This window comes from Zingiber officinale, chromosome 11A (assembly GCF_018446385.1).
Source record: "Zingiber officinale cultivar Zhangliang chromosome 11A, Zo_v1.1, whole genome shotgun sequence".
Lineage (NCBI taxonomy): Eukaryota > Viridiplantae > Streptophyta > Magnoliopsida > Zingiberales > Zingiberaceae > Zingiber > Zingiber officinale.
This window is the reverse complement of record NC_056006.1, coordinates 84887815-84901359: the sequence shown is the minus strand read 5'-3', so window position 1 is coordinate 84901359 and position 13545 is coordinate 84887815. Positions and strand designations below refer to the sequence as shown.

Here is a 13545-nt window from a genome sequence, read left to right as displayed (position 1 = left end):
ATTCGAGGGATATTTGACCATGCGTCCTTCGCTATTCGATGGAAGCGATTTCTCATACTGGAAAAAGAGGATGGAAGTTTTTCTCAAAACAGACATTGATCAATGGCTTATTATCTGATGCGACTACACATCACCAGTCAACAATCCAGATGAATGGACAGAAGAAATAAAGAAGAAAGTACAAATTGATTCAAGGGCACTCAACACTCTACAATGTGGATTATCAAAAGAAGAATTCAAACAAGTCGGGCCCTTCGACAATGCAAAAGATTTGTGGGATAAGTTAAGTAAACTACATGAAGGGACAAATGATACAAAGGTAATAAAGCGTGATCTTTTATTAAATTCATTACTAAATATTAAAATGCAAGATGGTGAGTCGGCAAGCCAACTACACATGAGGATTAAGGACATCCTAAATGGACTACATATCATCGGCCATCAACTTGAGAATCGTGATATCATCAGGTATACGCTTAACTCATTCCCTCGAAACTCCTTATGGGCATCTATTATAGACGCCTATAAAGTTGCGAAGGATCTTTCCATTATTACATTAGACGAACTATTTTGTAAATTAACATTACATGAGCAGACTAACTTGAGTCAAGCCAAGAAAGGGTTAGCTTTGTATGCAGGGCTAAACAAGGAAGCTAAGCCCCGAACAAAACCAGAACCAAAGCACTTGAGTCATATAGCATTTATGGCAAAGACTGAAGAGTCTGAATCCGAGTCTGAAGATGAGTATGAGTCAGAGTCTGACGGCGAGTCTGAGATAAGCCATGGATTTGCATCAGTTTCAAAAGGACACGATAAGGTAACTTTTAATTCGAAGTCTGAAATGTTGAAAGTAATTAAATACTTTTTTAATAAATTAACAAAATCCGAAAAACAAAATAACTTGCTACTTAAGGAAATAGACCACCTTAAGGAACAAGTTAACTTGAGTAACTCGACTAATCAAGTTCAAGTTGGAACTTCGACTCAAGTTACAAAACTTGAGGAAGAAAATTCTAACTTGAAAAGACAAGTCGAGCAACTCGAGGAAATGTTGGAAAAGTTCGATCTGGGATCCAAGTGTCTAAATATGGTACTTGGATCGCAACGAGCCGTGTACAACAAATCAGGACTTGGTTACAACCATAAACAAACAAACAAATCATATTTGTCTTTAATTAGTCAAAAAGTTAGAAGTCAAGTCCAAGCATGGGCCCAAACAAAATTTTTAATCAAACAAATTGAACCAAATCTATACTTGGTCCCTAAGAGTCAAATCCATTACTTAGATAGACCTTATCTAAGCTATGACTCAGGGGGAGCAAGTAGAAAAATAATACAACCAACTTGATTAACTAAACTCAATACTTAGGACTAGGTTTATTTCTGCTTAGAACAGTTAGATGAAAAAGGTTTACCAAACCCTATAATATAGCATCGGAATGGATTGGGATGATAGTACGTCAAGGAAGCTTTGTCGAAGGCATGTCTAGGCTGAATATGGAATTCTACCTGGTGCACTAGACTTAGTGAATCTGACCGAAGCTACCCCAGTCAAACATATATGGGCTAGTTAGACCAAAATTTAGTATTAATTTTTTTGGACAGGAACAGTGTGGAAAGCCTTCAGCAAGTGGTCTAATGATATCCAAGTAGGTCGTATGCCTCGCCACTGAACTGAAAGTTTATCCTTAGGACACCTGCTTGATTAACCCAAAGCTAAGTTTGAATCTAACATGGGTTCAATAACCTTTCTCGAATAATTAATTAATCAAACCTAGTTCAAACTTAAATTCATAATTAATTATCAAACTTTAATTCAAACTTAAATTCAAAATTAATTAATCAAACCTAATTTAAACTTAAATTCAAAATTAATTATCAAACTTTAATCCAAACTTAAATTCATAATTAATTATCAAACCTAATTAAAACTTATTTTAAACTTTTTAAAAATTATTAAAAATTATTTTAAAACTTATTAAAATTAATTAAAATTATTTTAAAACTTATTAAAATTAATTAAAATTATTTTAAAACTTAATTAAAATGATTTTAAAACTTAATTAAAATTATTTTTTAAAACTTAATTAAAAGTTATTTTAAAACTTAATTAAAAATTTTAAATCTTAATTATAACTTAATTAAAAACTTAATTAAATTATTTTAAAACTTAATTAAATTATTTTAAAACTTAATTAAAATTATTTTTTAAACTTAATTAAAAGTTATTTTAAAACTTAATTAAAAACTTAATTAAAATTTTTAAATCTTAATTATAACTTAATTAAAAACTTAATTAAATTATTTTAAAACTTAATTAAATTATTTTAAAACTTAATTAAATTATTTTAAAACTTAATTAAAATTATTTTAAAACTTAATTAAATTTCTTAAAAACTTAATTAAATTTCTTTTAAAACTTTATTAAAACATAATTAAAATTTAAACTTAAAATAATTAAAACTCAACTTAATTTTAAATAACTTTAATTTATACAATAAATTATAAATTAAATAAATCAATAAATTTTTAATCTCAAACCTAATTTATTTTAATTAAAACAATAATTAAATCATTAATTAATTTGAAGTTATTTAAATTAACTTTACAAATCTAATTAACACAAAATTGAAATTAATCGAAATTTATTTAATTCTCAACTTAATCAATTAATTTATAAATTCTCTAATTTAATACGTAAATTAATTCACGTTTAAGTAATCTTAATCTAATCTAATTAAAAATCAACATTAATTAATTTTAATTAATTATTAAGTTGTTTTAATTAATCTAAAATTGATTAACAACTTAAACTAATCACCGTATTTTATTAATTTAAATTTAATCCTAAATTAATTAATCTTAATCAATTCAAAAGTAACCTTTATTAAGTTTAACTTAAATAATTAACTAAATTACTCCTTATCTCGCTTGATCTTTAGATTATTTAATTAAGAGGGAGCATGAACATCATTTCAAAACCAATCTTTCCTAGAATTTTTCGAAATTCATATTTTCAAAACTTATTTGTTTTAGACTTATGGATTTTAAAATATATTTCAAAATTCTCTTTCCAAAATATTTCAAAAATTATATACTTATTTTCCTAAAATGTATAAATGTTCTTGATTAAAAATATTTTTTGCTTCAAAGTTTCTTCTTCAAAATTTGACTTCGATTTAAAAAAATTTAAAGACTAATTTAAAAACTTAGTTCACTATTTTCTCTTAAAAAAATTCTAAATTCCAAAGTTTTTCTTAGATAATTTTTCAAAAATACATTTTTAAATAGTTTTAACTTAATAATTCAAAACTTAGATATTTTATGGATTTTTATAAAAAAAAAACTTTTTTTTACTATTATTTTCAATCGAATAACTTCTAACTTATATTTAGAGAACCTTGATTTCAAAAATTTTCAAAGTTTTCTAACTCAAACTTAGTTTTTCTCTTAAACTATTTCAAACATGTTGGTATTACCCCTATTTTTGATGTGTGTTAAAAGGGGAGAGATAGTAAATTTAGGGGGAGTTATTGAACTCAGGGGGAGAGTTAAATGTTTGTTTACTTAACTCTGCATATTTTAAACTTAACTATAAACCTTGGTTGCCAAACATCAAAAAGGTGGAGATTGTTGGTGCAAGGTGCACCAGGATCAAACCTGAGTTTTGATGTTGTCAAAGGTTCATGTTAAGTCTTGTTATGATCTGATATTTGGCTAAGTGTGCAGGCTATTTACTCAATCAGGAAAGCCCTAGTCATGGCCAGACAGTAAAGTCCAATCAGGTCTGGAGGACTTAACGTTTGGTAGGTAGGTTGAGGTAAATAATTAGAGGAGCGACAGTGAGATCGAGTTCCTGAAGGGAACAACCTAAGGTCGCTGATCCAACTGAAGAAACCGGGAAGGTTTCCAAGTTGAGATCAAGACAGTGCTAACTGTTATACTCATGCATATTACTATTATAACTGTGCTAACTTTGTTTTGCAGGAATATTCTTGTTATATCGAACTAACTTTGTATTGCAGAGTCATATGACCCCTTGGACTTCAAATGGTCATAACTTTTGACTCAGAACTTAGAATCAAGCTCTGTCAGCGGCCACGCGACCAGCACTCAGAAACCTTCAATTTACCAAGGGTTCAGTCGACTGAACAGGAGGTTCAGTTGACCGAAAAAGGATTTTTATCAGTCGACCGAAAAAAGGTTCGGTCCACCGAACAGGCAAAAATGGCAAAGCAGATCAGGATCGCAAATATGGCATCACAGCATGATCGGTCGACCGAAAATGAGGTTCAGTTGACCGAACCAATAAAAACATTAATGGAGCATTAAGTGCGAATCTCAGCGAGAAGGGAAATTCACTGTTCGGTCGGCCGAACAAGGTTATCAGTCGACCGAACCATTAATGATCAGTTAATGCTCGAAGATCAGATCTCAGCGAATCTCAGCACAAAAGGAGGGGAGCGGGTGCAGTCGACCGAACCCATGGATCGATCGACCGAACGTCGACAGTTATTATAAGAGGGAGCTTGAGGTCCAGAGCTCATGTACACGATTCTGCTTCAAAGGTCATCTCTGTGCAAGCTTCTGCTATTGCTCTACGACTTGCAAGCTGCTCCATTCAGAAGTGCCGACCTAGCTTCGTCTTCAAATCCTTGTCGGTATACTTCATTTTGTAATAAGCTTGCATTGTACTTAATTGTTACAAGATAGTAGGGTGTTACTATCTTGCATATTGTACGCACTGCTTCTTTCCAAAGATTTCGGAAAGAAGGGTTATAGTGTTTGCCCATCGGCGCGGTCAAGGACCGCGGGCCTTCGAGTAGGAGTCGAGCTAGGCTCCGAACGAAGTAAACAACTTTGTCCCCTTTCTTATTTTCCGCTGCACGACTTTGATTTTAAAAGGTTAAAGAAAAGTTTTTAAACGCGCGATATTCACCCCCCTATATCACTCCAAACGATCTATCAATTATCAGTGATGATCTAATCATCAACAATGATTAGGTGGAGCTTTCTGGGGACGTATTGCAATCTACTGCAATGAGAATCGTCATTCAGGTACACTCAATAGAATTGTTAGTGTCATACGTTAGCACTGACACAATACCAAACAAAAAAGGTATATCACTTCGATGTAAATTATAATAGTATTTATATTGCATATTGTAGAGGCCACAATGATGAGGACATATTGTGGCTTACGTATGAAAAATATCAAGATGAAAATAACAGTATTGCATTTAATCTCGAGCATGTATGGAGAATTGTAAATGACCGTCCAATGTTCACTCCACAGTCCATTGATTACCTTGTTCGCATGAAGAAGATAAATACCTTAGAGTCGGGGGTAAACAACACCTCATCTAATCAAGATGTGAATCTACATGTAGACCTCAACGAAGAAGAAACTCGTCCAATGGATTAGAAGGCAACAAAAAAAAAGGGAAAAAGACAAAATGAAATCAGACGTTAAGGGTATGACAGAATTAGATTGATTTGGATCAGATTATAGGATCATATTATCTTATTAAAAATCTTTAAAATTTAATTTAACATTTAATAGAATACTAGATAAATTTGATATTGGATTAAATTCTCTTTAGAATAAATTAAATTAAATTAAATTAAATTAATAATAGAAATAATAGATTGAAAATCTATAATAAATAAATAAAATTTATTTATAATTTTTAAAATTTAAAATAAATTTATATATATATATATAAAAGATAATTAAAAAAGTCTATTTTAAACTATCTTATTTAAATTAGGAGTTGATTGAAAGTTTCAATTAAAATTTAACCATATATTAAAAATCATGTGTGTGATGTCCTATCCTCTCACATGTGCGAGACTTACCCTCTGTTTGGGAGAAGGTGAGTAAAGGGGAGGGAAAGGTAAACATGGGTAAAATGAATTTTTACCCTTGTTTGGGAGAGAGTGAGTTATGAAGGGGAAGGTGAGAGAAGGGTAAAGCTTCCCCTTGCATGCTCGGGAATAAGAGAAATTCCTTACACCCCAAATTGGGGTGTAAGGAAGGGTAAGGAGAAATTATTACAATTATATCCTTATTTATTTTTTCACATACAGATTTATTAAAAAAATAAGAGGATATTTTATAAATTTATATATTTAACCTTCATTCCATCCTTTTCCTCTCACATAAACTTTCCCTCCCTTCCAAACAAGGACAAGATAAATATATTACTTTCCCTTCCTTTCCCTCCCTTCCCCTTCCATCCCCTTCCATTAATGAACCTTACCTCACCTCATCCAAACAGAGACTTAGGCTCTCCTCTCACTCGCACCTACTCTCCTCACGGCCTCACCTGCGCGCTCATGCATCCATGTTGTCGTCGTTGCTGACCTCTGGTCGATGCCTTCCCCTCTTCGTTCGAGTGCACGCCGCCACCGCTGCTACTCCTCTTGTGGCCTCACTCACGCGCTTGCACATCCATGTCTTCACCGCTGCTAGTCACCAATCAACGTCTTCCCCTCTTCATCCCTCTCCGCAAGGCGCCAACATCACCTCCTTATGTCCCCTCCGTTCACTACCCGTTGAGTCGTCAATTAGGACGCTTAGTTCCAGTACCACATCCAAATCTTTGTAACGTAAGGCCGTGTCGATTCCATCGATACCATACGATTCCACCACAAAACCGATCTTTAGTGATAGTGATTCTGGATGGTAGGATCCTAAGATCCGGCAGGTAATTCATGCATCCTTCCATACAACAATCTATTTTCCTTTTAAAATTCCTCTAAAATATTTTTATAGATAAATTGTCCCAATTAAAAGATAATGATTATTCAAACACTGGTCAATGTTCCATTTGCAGAGTCTTGAATGTAAAAAAAAAAAAAAAAATTGATTCGTCAGCACCTATTCGAAACACATGCAGACCTAAAAGCTTTTACCCTACTGATTCAAGTAAAAGCCCCACAAAGTTAAATGAAAGTTGCTTCCGTTGACTATTCGGTATATGAACTGATTCTTTTTCTCATCAGTTCAGCAACATCTGTTTTAGGACGCTTAGGAAGGAAGGCTTCAATGGGTCAAGCACTCTTATTGTTTGACAATGTTCCGAAATACAAATCGATCTCCATGTTTTAGCCAACTCGGTTCGTTAAGCTAGATCATGTAGTCTCTTGGTTCTTCTCGATACCACCTCAGCAGCCCAACTCTTCCCAACATCAGTCTGAAATTTTCCTGCCAATTCAAAGAAGAAAAAAGATCCAATTGTCAGGTTGATTACTTGAAGCAGGATTCAAGTTACAAATAACGTCTACTCGTCTATTACCTGCAGTTGAAATAAAGAACTCGTCCAAGATCTTCCCATGTTCTGCGAGAATGTTAGATTATTAAGGAGAACATAGCTCAGTTGCAAATAAGGAATATAGTAACATGATGTCTATCTGCCATGGGCAAAAGAAAAAAAAGGAGGATTTGATCACCTGCTAAACTTTGATATAGCAAGGGCTAGGGTAGGTCTAGTCGGAATACTGGTTACTTTAATCATATTCTAAGCCAAGTGGCAGAATCATCCAAAAACCAATATGAAGATATTTGGTTAGTTAGCAGATTTTGATTTGTTGGGGACAAACACCGATTTAAAATCTGGGTTGTGACATCTAAAGAAAACGAGGAATAACAGGTTTAACAAAATGCTCATTTCTCGACACACTTCCATTTTGTTGTTATTATATGTTGCATTAGTACTCACCAACAAATTCAAACAAGATGTCAAAAATGTCGAAGTCTAAGGTCAGTGAGTTAAGGAGTGTTTCGACTTCCCAAAACAGGTCAAGTACATACTTCTATAAGGCCTTGTGAGGGAAAAAAATCAAAAGACAACTCTAGCATGTGAAATTAATAGCAGGTTCTTGGTTAAATGCAAATGGCATGAATATCTGAGCATAGTGTTGATGAATATATACAAATATGAAGTAATATAACTAACATGGGTTTGCATTTTATATATTTTGGTTACAAGCATTCTCACATCAATAATGCCAATCCATAGAAGATGAGCATTTAGTGACATGCTCGTATAACATTGCATGATAGAGTCAATACAGGGATACAGATTTCATGCTACCGACCCAAACTCTAACATGGTTTGTTATTGTACATAGAAAATGAAATGATAAAATTTTACCTGTTTCATATTCCAAAGCCTGAAGAATCATTTCTACCTGCACTAAAAAAATTCTAAAATGAAACACAAACAAACAGATAGTACAAAAATCCACGATATGCTTGTCTGTAAGAATATTCCTAGGCCATATGACTGATCCAATTAGAAAGAATAACACACATGTTCATATTTCATTACTTTTTTCCATTACTTCTATGACAAGAAGAGTTTAAGGGAATCTTCTATTTTGCTTGAATATCCAAGAGAATCTTCAGAAGTACAGTGAGCAATGATTCTTGGAGAGGAAGTTGTGATCAATTTGTCCTTAAACAAAATAATTACGCACCAAAAGAAATTTTTGGCAGTTTATGACATTTCAAGCTTATAATTAAAAAAAAAACAACAAATGTAAATAGGAACAGAAGATGCAGAAAAAGATTCTTTTCGTACAGGTGAATGGTTCACAAAGGTAACAGCATTAGACATTGGAAATTACAGAAACTCCTTGAACAATGACCACTGTTCATTTTGGTACATAGAATTTATCTTTATCAATGTCTTCCTTAAACTTTCCTTTCTGTTTTCCATTAGTAATTCAGTGGATCATAATAAAAAATAAACCTTATTGAAACATGACAAAAGGTAGTGCATTCTAATAAAACATAAATAAAAAAATTTGGGTACATATATGAAATAGAAACCATTGTTTATATAATGATATTAGGAAAAAAAAAAAAGCTGTTAGATGGGAAGAAATCCATGGAGTCCTATTGCAAAAAGACATCCGTAACAGCATTTAAACCCTTATAGCTTTGCCATCAAATAAATCTGATGAAATGACTAAAATGAAGCAAGCATGAAGTTTGATGACACTGAAAACAAAACACACTATGTACAAATGAAATGGAAACATAGTTTAGGATTATTCTTGTACTTCAACCACATTAGCCATAAGTTAAAGCAATGGTGTAAATGCTGAAGAGATGAGGTAAGCATACTTTGTCAAAATCCTTCACAAGACTAGCTTCAGTAGAAGAATTATTCTCATACTCCTGCCAAAGTTCCTGAATTTCATCAGCTGAAAAAAACATCAGAAGACAATCAAAGAGTGAGAGTTAACATAAGAAAACAATGGTGTTTTAAATTACTCCATACCCATTAATCCTCCACCGAGAATTCTGCACATTTCATCCAAAGCTTCTTGTTCACGTCTACTCTTTTCTGCCTTTGGAATGCCATCTGAAGGTGTGATATCACCAACAATAGCTGAAATAGAAAAATTCACAAATCACAATATAATAACAAGCAACAACAAACACTTGGATTGTGGTCAAAAGATAAGCACTAAGAAGATATTGAATACCAACATATCTAGGGAGTTCATCAAACCTGAAATAGAAAAATTCACAAATCACAATATAATAACAAGCAACAACAAACACTTGGATTGTGGTCAAAAGATAAGCACTAGGAAGATATTGAATACCAACATATCTAGAGAGTTCATCAAACCAAAAAAAAATGAATAAACAAAAAGAAAGACAGTGTCAGTTACCTTCTGCAATATCGTGAACTATTGCAATCTTAATGCACCTATTAAAAATAAGATAGATTAAGATAGTTACAACCAGAGAATTGTAAAAAAAAAAACTTTGAGTAAATAGGAGTAGAAATAGAGATAATAAATAACTAATGATTCACTAGTTAACTTCTGATGTCACTTTTTTTTTATGATTTCATAACCTCTGAACATATAAAAGGTTGCTACAACTTATCAAATGGGTCACAAGTTACTCTTAGCTACTTACCAGTCTACTCTTCTAAGATATTGCCAACTAACCCTTGATTTTATTATACATTCAAGCAGAAATTTGGCAACAAGAGCACAAATTGCACACCAAGAGGAAAGGGTAAATGAGTGAAATTATGAGAGGAGGGTGTTAGGATCTCCCCACTTTCCTTTCCTCGCACACTTCTATACTTTGACCTTAGCTATTTGGTCAAATAGGAAACAAAATAAATGGACCGTGGCCCTGTTTATCTTCAAGCCAAGAGGGGGCATTGCAAACCACATCAGATATCTATTGGTATTTGGCAAGTTACTCTATTTTTCGAGGAGAAAACAATAGAGACATGCTACCAAAACCAGCAACTAATCTCTATGTTAAATAGTAATCAACAACATTTTTTTATTCAATTTACTGTTTGTTTGCATACAAGCTTTAATGGTGACTTATCTTTAGTTTACCAGGGAAGACAACTAAGTGGAACTAGGACTAACTTTTTCTAAAACGGAATATTAAACATATCATAAAGAAGCAGTTCAGAGAATTGTGTTCAACCTCTCCCGATCAACACCAGGGATTTCACCAGCAACTAATGACATTAATGCCATCCGATACATGTGATCAGCAATAGACTCTGGGTGATCAATACCATGTTTGATCCATCCTTTTCTTTTTGTAGTCTGTAAAAAATGGAAGAAATTAGTAAGAAGTCACATACTGAAATTAGCCATCAAAATTAATTATTCTGTGTCAAATTATGGAGCACAACTAGCAAATCTGATGTGCTTAAACACTTATGAAAGAACAAACTCTATAATTCAAAACCATAGAGCTGATTATCGATCGCTGATGTTGGATTCAAGAATAGATGGACAGGCAAGTATCAATCCTCAATAACGTGGATCTCAGCCACATGCTTAATGACTAAATAAAACTGATGTGGACAACACAAATAGTTATGATAAATGGCTTATAGTTGTACTACTTTTGAAGAATTGTACATTTGCAATCCACTTGTCAACTATAGTTTATGAGAATGAAAAATGTCTCCGAATTCTCAAACTCTTTCAGCCATATTCCCAAAATGTATGCTTGTTCAGAAAGATAGTTTGCCACAAGGTTTGTTATCCTTACTCATGGAATGTATTTATAAAAGAACAAATTATTCATTCGATAGCCTAAATATTGTAACACATACACAACAGAAATCTTCTTCTTAAAAATCACCTCAACTTGTTCATTTTTGTCCGGAAGGTCAAAGATTTATCAAACATAAAATTTTGATGCAACACCAAGTTGAGGAGAATAGGAGCACTTATAGGTATGCACCCTCAAAAAGACGGGAAAAGGTAGAATATGAAGCAAAGTGAGGTTGGCAACGATTCAACTGGAATTTTGTCAGTCTGTTTTAATAGGGAAGCTCATAGCCCAAAACTCAACCTTTATACTAAAGCTGATTCCTTCGAGAAAAAGTGTCATTCCCAAATGCCACAAGTTCGAACTTTCTGAGAACAAGTTCCCCAATAGAAAGGATATGTCGCTCGTTCATTTTTCCTTCCCTTAAAAATTCCGGTACTTTATTCCGATTTTAACTTCCAATAACGATAATATACCAAGCGCATCTCCCAATTGTTTGAGTGTGATCCATAAAGGGCTTAAAACCATGCCTCAAGGATCCAAACCGTAAAACATTCTGAAGGATCCCAAATTAAAATGCAATTAGTAAAAGAAATAATCAACGACGCATGAAAAACACTAAATTGCGATTCAAGAGTCAAGAGGCAGACGTTCACACAGAGAAATCGTTAATACCGACCTTAAGTCGGTGGCAGAGGGTAAGGAAGTCAATAATCGAGGAGGCCGCCGCAGGGGAAGCCGAGCTCGGGGGATCTCCGTTGAAATCCAAACTAGAGCCTCCCGGAAAGACGGTGGCACGGGCGGCGATGAGAAGTCTGGATGGGAGGGACTGCTTCGAGGGCTCGAGAAATCGAAGCGTGTGCGACCTGGAAGCACCGAACCGAAGGAAGGGGCGGCTGCATGGAGGGATGCGGAAGGGCACCGGCGATCGCACAGCCATCCGCGTCGACTAAGGCGGGGAGAGATGGAGCCGAGAAGCTTGGCGCAACTGTGGAAGGGACGGAAACAGTGTCGTGTAAATTCTACCATTTGGGATTATTACCACATCTCGAATTTACCCCCCAAAAATGCAGTAATTTTTAAAATGCCCACCAATGTTTCCAAGACTTTTTGAAAAATGCCCCTAAGATTCATTAGAATTAAAATGAAATGGGTCAAATTTTGAAGAAAATTTAACTACCATTACTTCGCATGTTACAATGGAAACAACATAAATTGATTTTAAATTGGATGAATATCTTAAAGGTCAGTGTCTAAACGAAGGAACCGCACTTGAATTAGTGAAATCTATGGTGAATGTTGGATATTTGACTCGGATGTTGAAAATCAGTGATCCGCCAATAAAGGTTTTGGCGTAGGGTAGAAGATGATGAACATGAATATAAACAATATATAATGAGGGGTACATGTACAGATGGAGATTTCTTTCTATAGTATTACTGTTTGTATATAAATTTCTAAACGTTTTTGGAAAAGGATATATCATATGATATGCTCTGATATTTTTTTCAAAATAGATATATAATCTCTATATTTGATAAAGACGAAGTTTTTGATGTACACTTTACATATAGGATATTCATTATCATGGTACAAAATGTCAAAAAGAAATATAAGATCGTTGGATTAGGGGATCTATAATCCGCTTACCTGGCATACCGATAGAACTTTTCCCATGATCCAATCGACAGTCGCTTGGCCGATTGGGCTTATAGAATGTCATCGGGGGTTTGCCTTTCACTTGGCTTATCGGTTTTAACCAAAGAGTTTAATTGGATCAGACGTCCATTCTGTCCGATCAGACTGTAGATCTGATCAGCTGAACTGCTTGTCTAAGCTATTCAGTTGTGCTATCTTAAAGAAATTTTGGCCCTGGAGAGTGTTGACTTTTCTTGAGTTATTCGTTCATATTAAGAGTGTAAAATACCGGGAAATAGGCGAATATTAATAAGGGAATTTTTCAAAAATTTTGAAAATTTTTCGAGAATTTTTCGGAGCTCGTATGGATGAGTTAACAGGGACAAAATGGGGTTCGAAAAAACCTGTTTTGGCTACCCTATTTAAAAGAGGAAAAGTTGAATTTCTTAATTCCTTTTTCTTTATTTATTTTCTTTTTTCTTTGTTTTTGGTTGTCGCCATTCACTCCTTCTCCCTGCCGAACTCGCGCCGACGCCAAGCCGTGCCTCTCCTTGCCCTAACTGCTCGCGCCCTTTTTCTCCTTTTATTCTGTTTCATTTCCTCTCCTCTCCTCTCACGCCGAAGCCTTTTTCCCTCTGCCCCTTTCCAGCGCCGCCGACCCGAGTAGCACCGCCGCAAACCGTGCCCTAGCCGCCGGCGACGTAGGGAGCAGCGCCGATAGCCGGTGCCCTAGCTATGGAGATACCGAGCACTGGTCGATCGCTTCTGCCCTACCCTTTGCACAGCGCCACTGCCGCCTTCTTTTGCCGATCGCCGATCTTCCCTCTTCCCTCTGTGCTGCCAGA

At 34.4% G+C, this 13545-nt stretch overlaps 1 protein-coding gene across 3 annotated transcripts; it reads right to left on the bottom strand.

Moving 5' to 3' along the window:
* Positions 1-6769: 6769 nt before the first annotated feature.
* LOC122032241 (5'-deoxynucleotidase HDDC2-like) lies at positions 6770-12082 on the bottom strand. 3 transcript variants are annotated; one of them, XM_042591513.1, is made up of 8 exons: positions 11742-12080; positions 10481-10605; positions 9694-9731; positions 9294-9404; positions 9137-9216; positions 8160-8196; positions 7302-7343; positions 6770-7210 (listed from the first exon to the last, which is right to left on the bottom strand). In XM_042591513.1, the coding sequence occupies exons 1-8, from the start codon at positions 12000-12002 to the stop codon at positions 7128-7130; spliced, it is 777 nt and encodes a 258-aa protein (XP_042447447.1). In that variant the 5' UTR covers positions 12003-12080; the 3' UTR covers positions 6770-7127. The 3 variants fall into 3 exon arrangements, 2 of the variants coding, with proteins under 2 accessions (XP_042447447.1, XP_042447449.1); XR_006126004.1 differs by having other exon boundaries at positions 7166-7210; positions 8160-8201; positions 11742-12082; XM_042591515.1 differs by lacking the exon at positions 6770-7210 and having other exon boundaries at positions 7301-7343; positions 8160-8201; positions 11742-12082.
* Positions 12083-13545: the final 1463 nt, after the last annotated feature.

Coding starts and splice junctions, on each gene's coding strand:
- LOC122032241 (XM_042591513.1), bottom strand. CDS start 12,002: ATGGCTGTGCGATCGCCGGTGCCCTTCCGCATCCCTCCATGCAGCCGC. Junction 10,606..11,741: donor CCCTCTGCCACCGACTTAAG/GTCGGTATTAAC, acceptor CATTTTTTACAG/ACTACAAAAAGAAAAGGATG. Junction 9,732..10,480: donor CCTGGTGTTGATCGGGAGAG/GTTGAACACAAT, acceptor TATTTTTAATAG/GTGCATTAAGATTGCAATAG.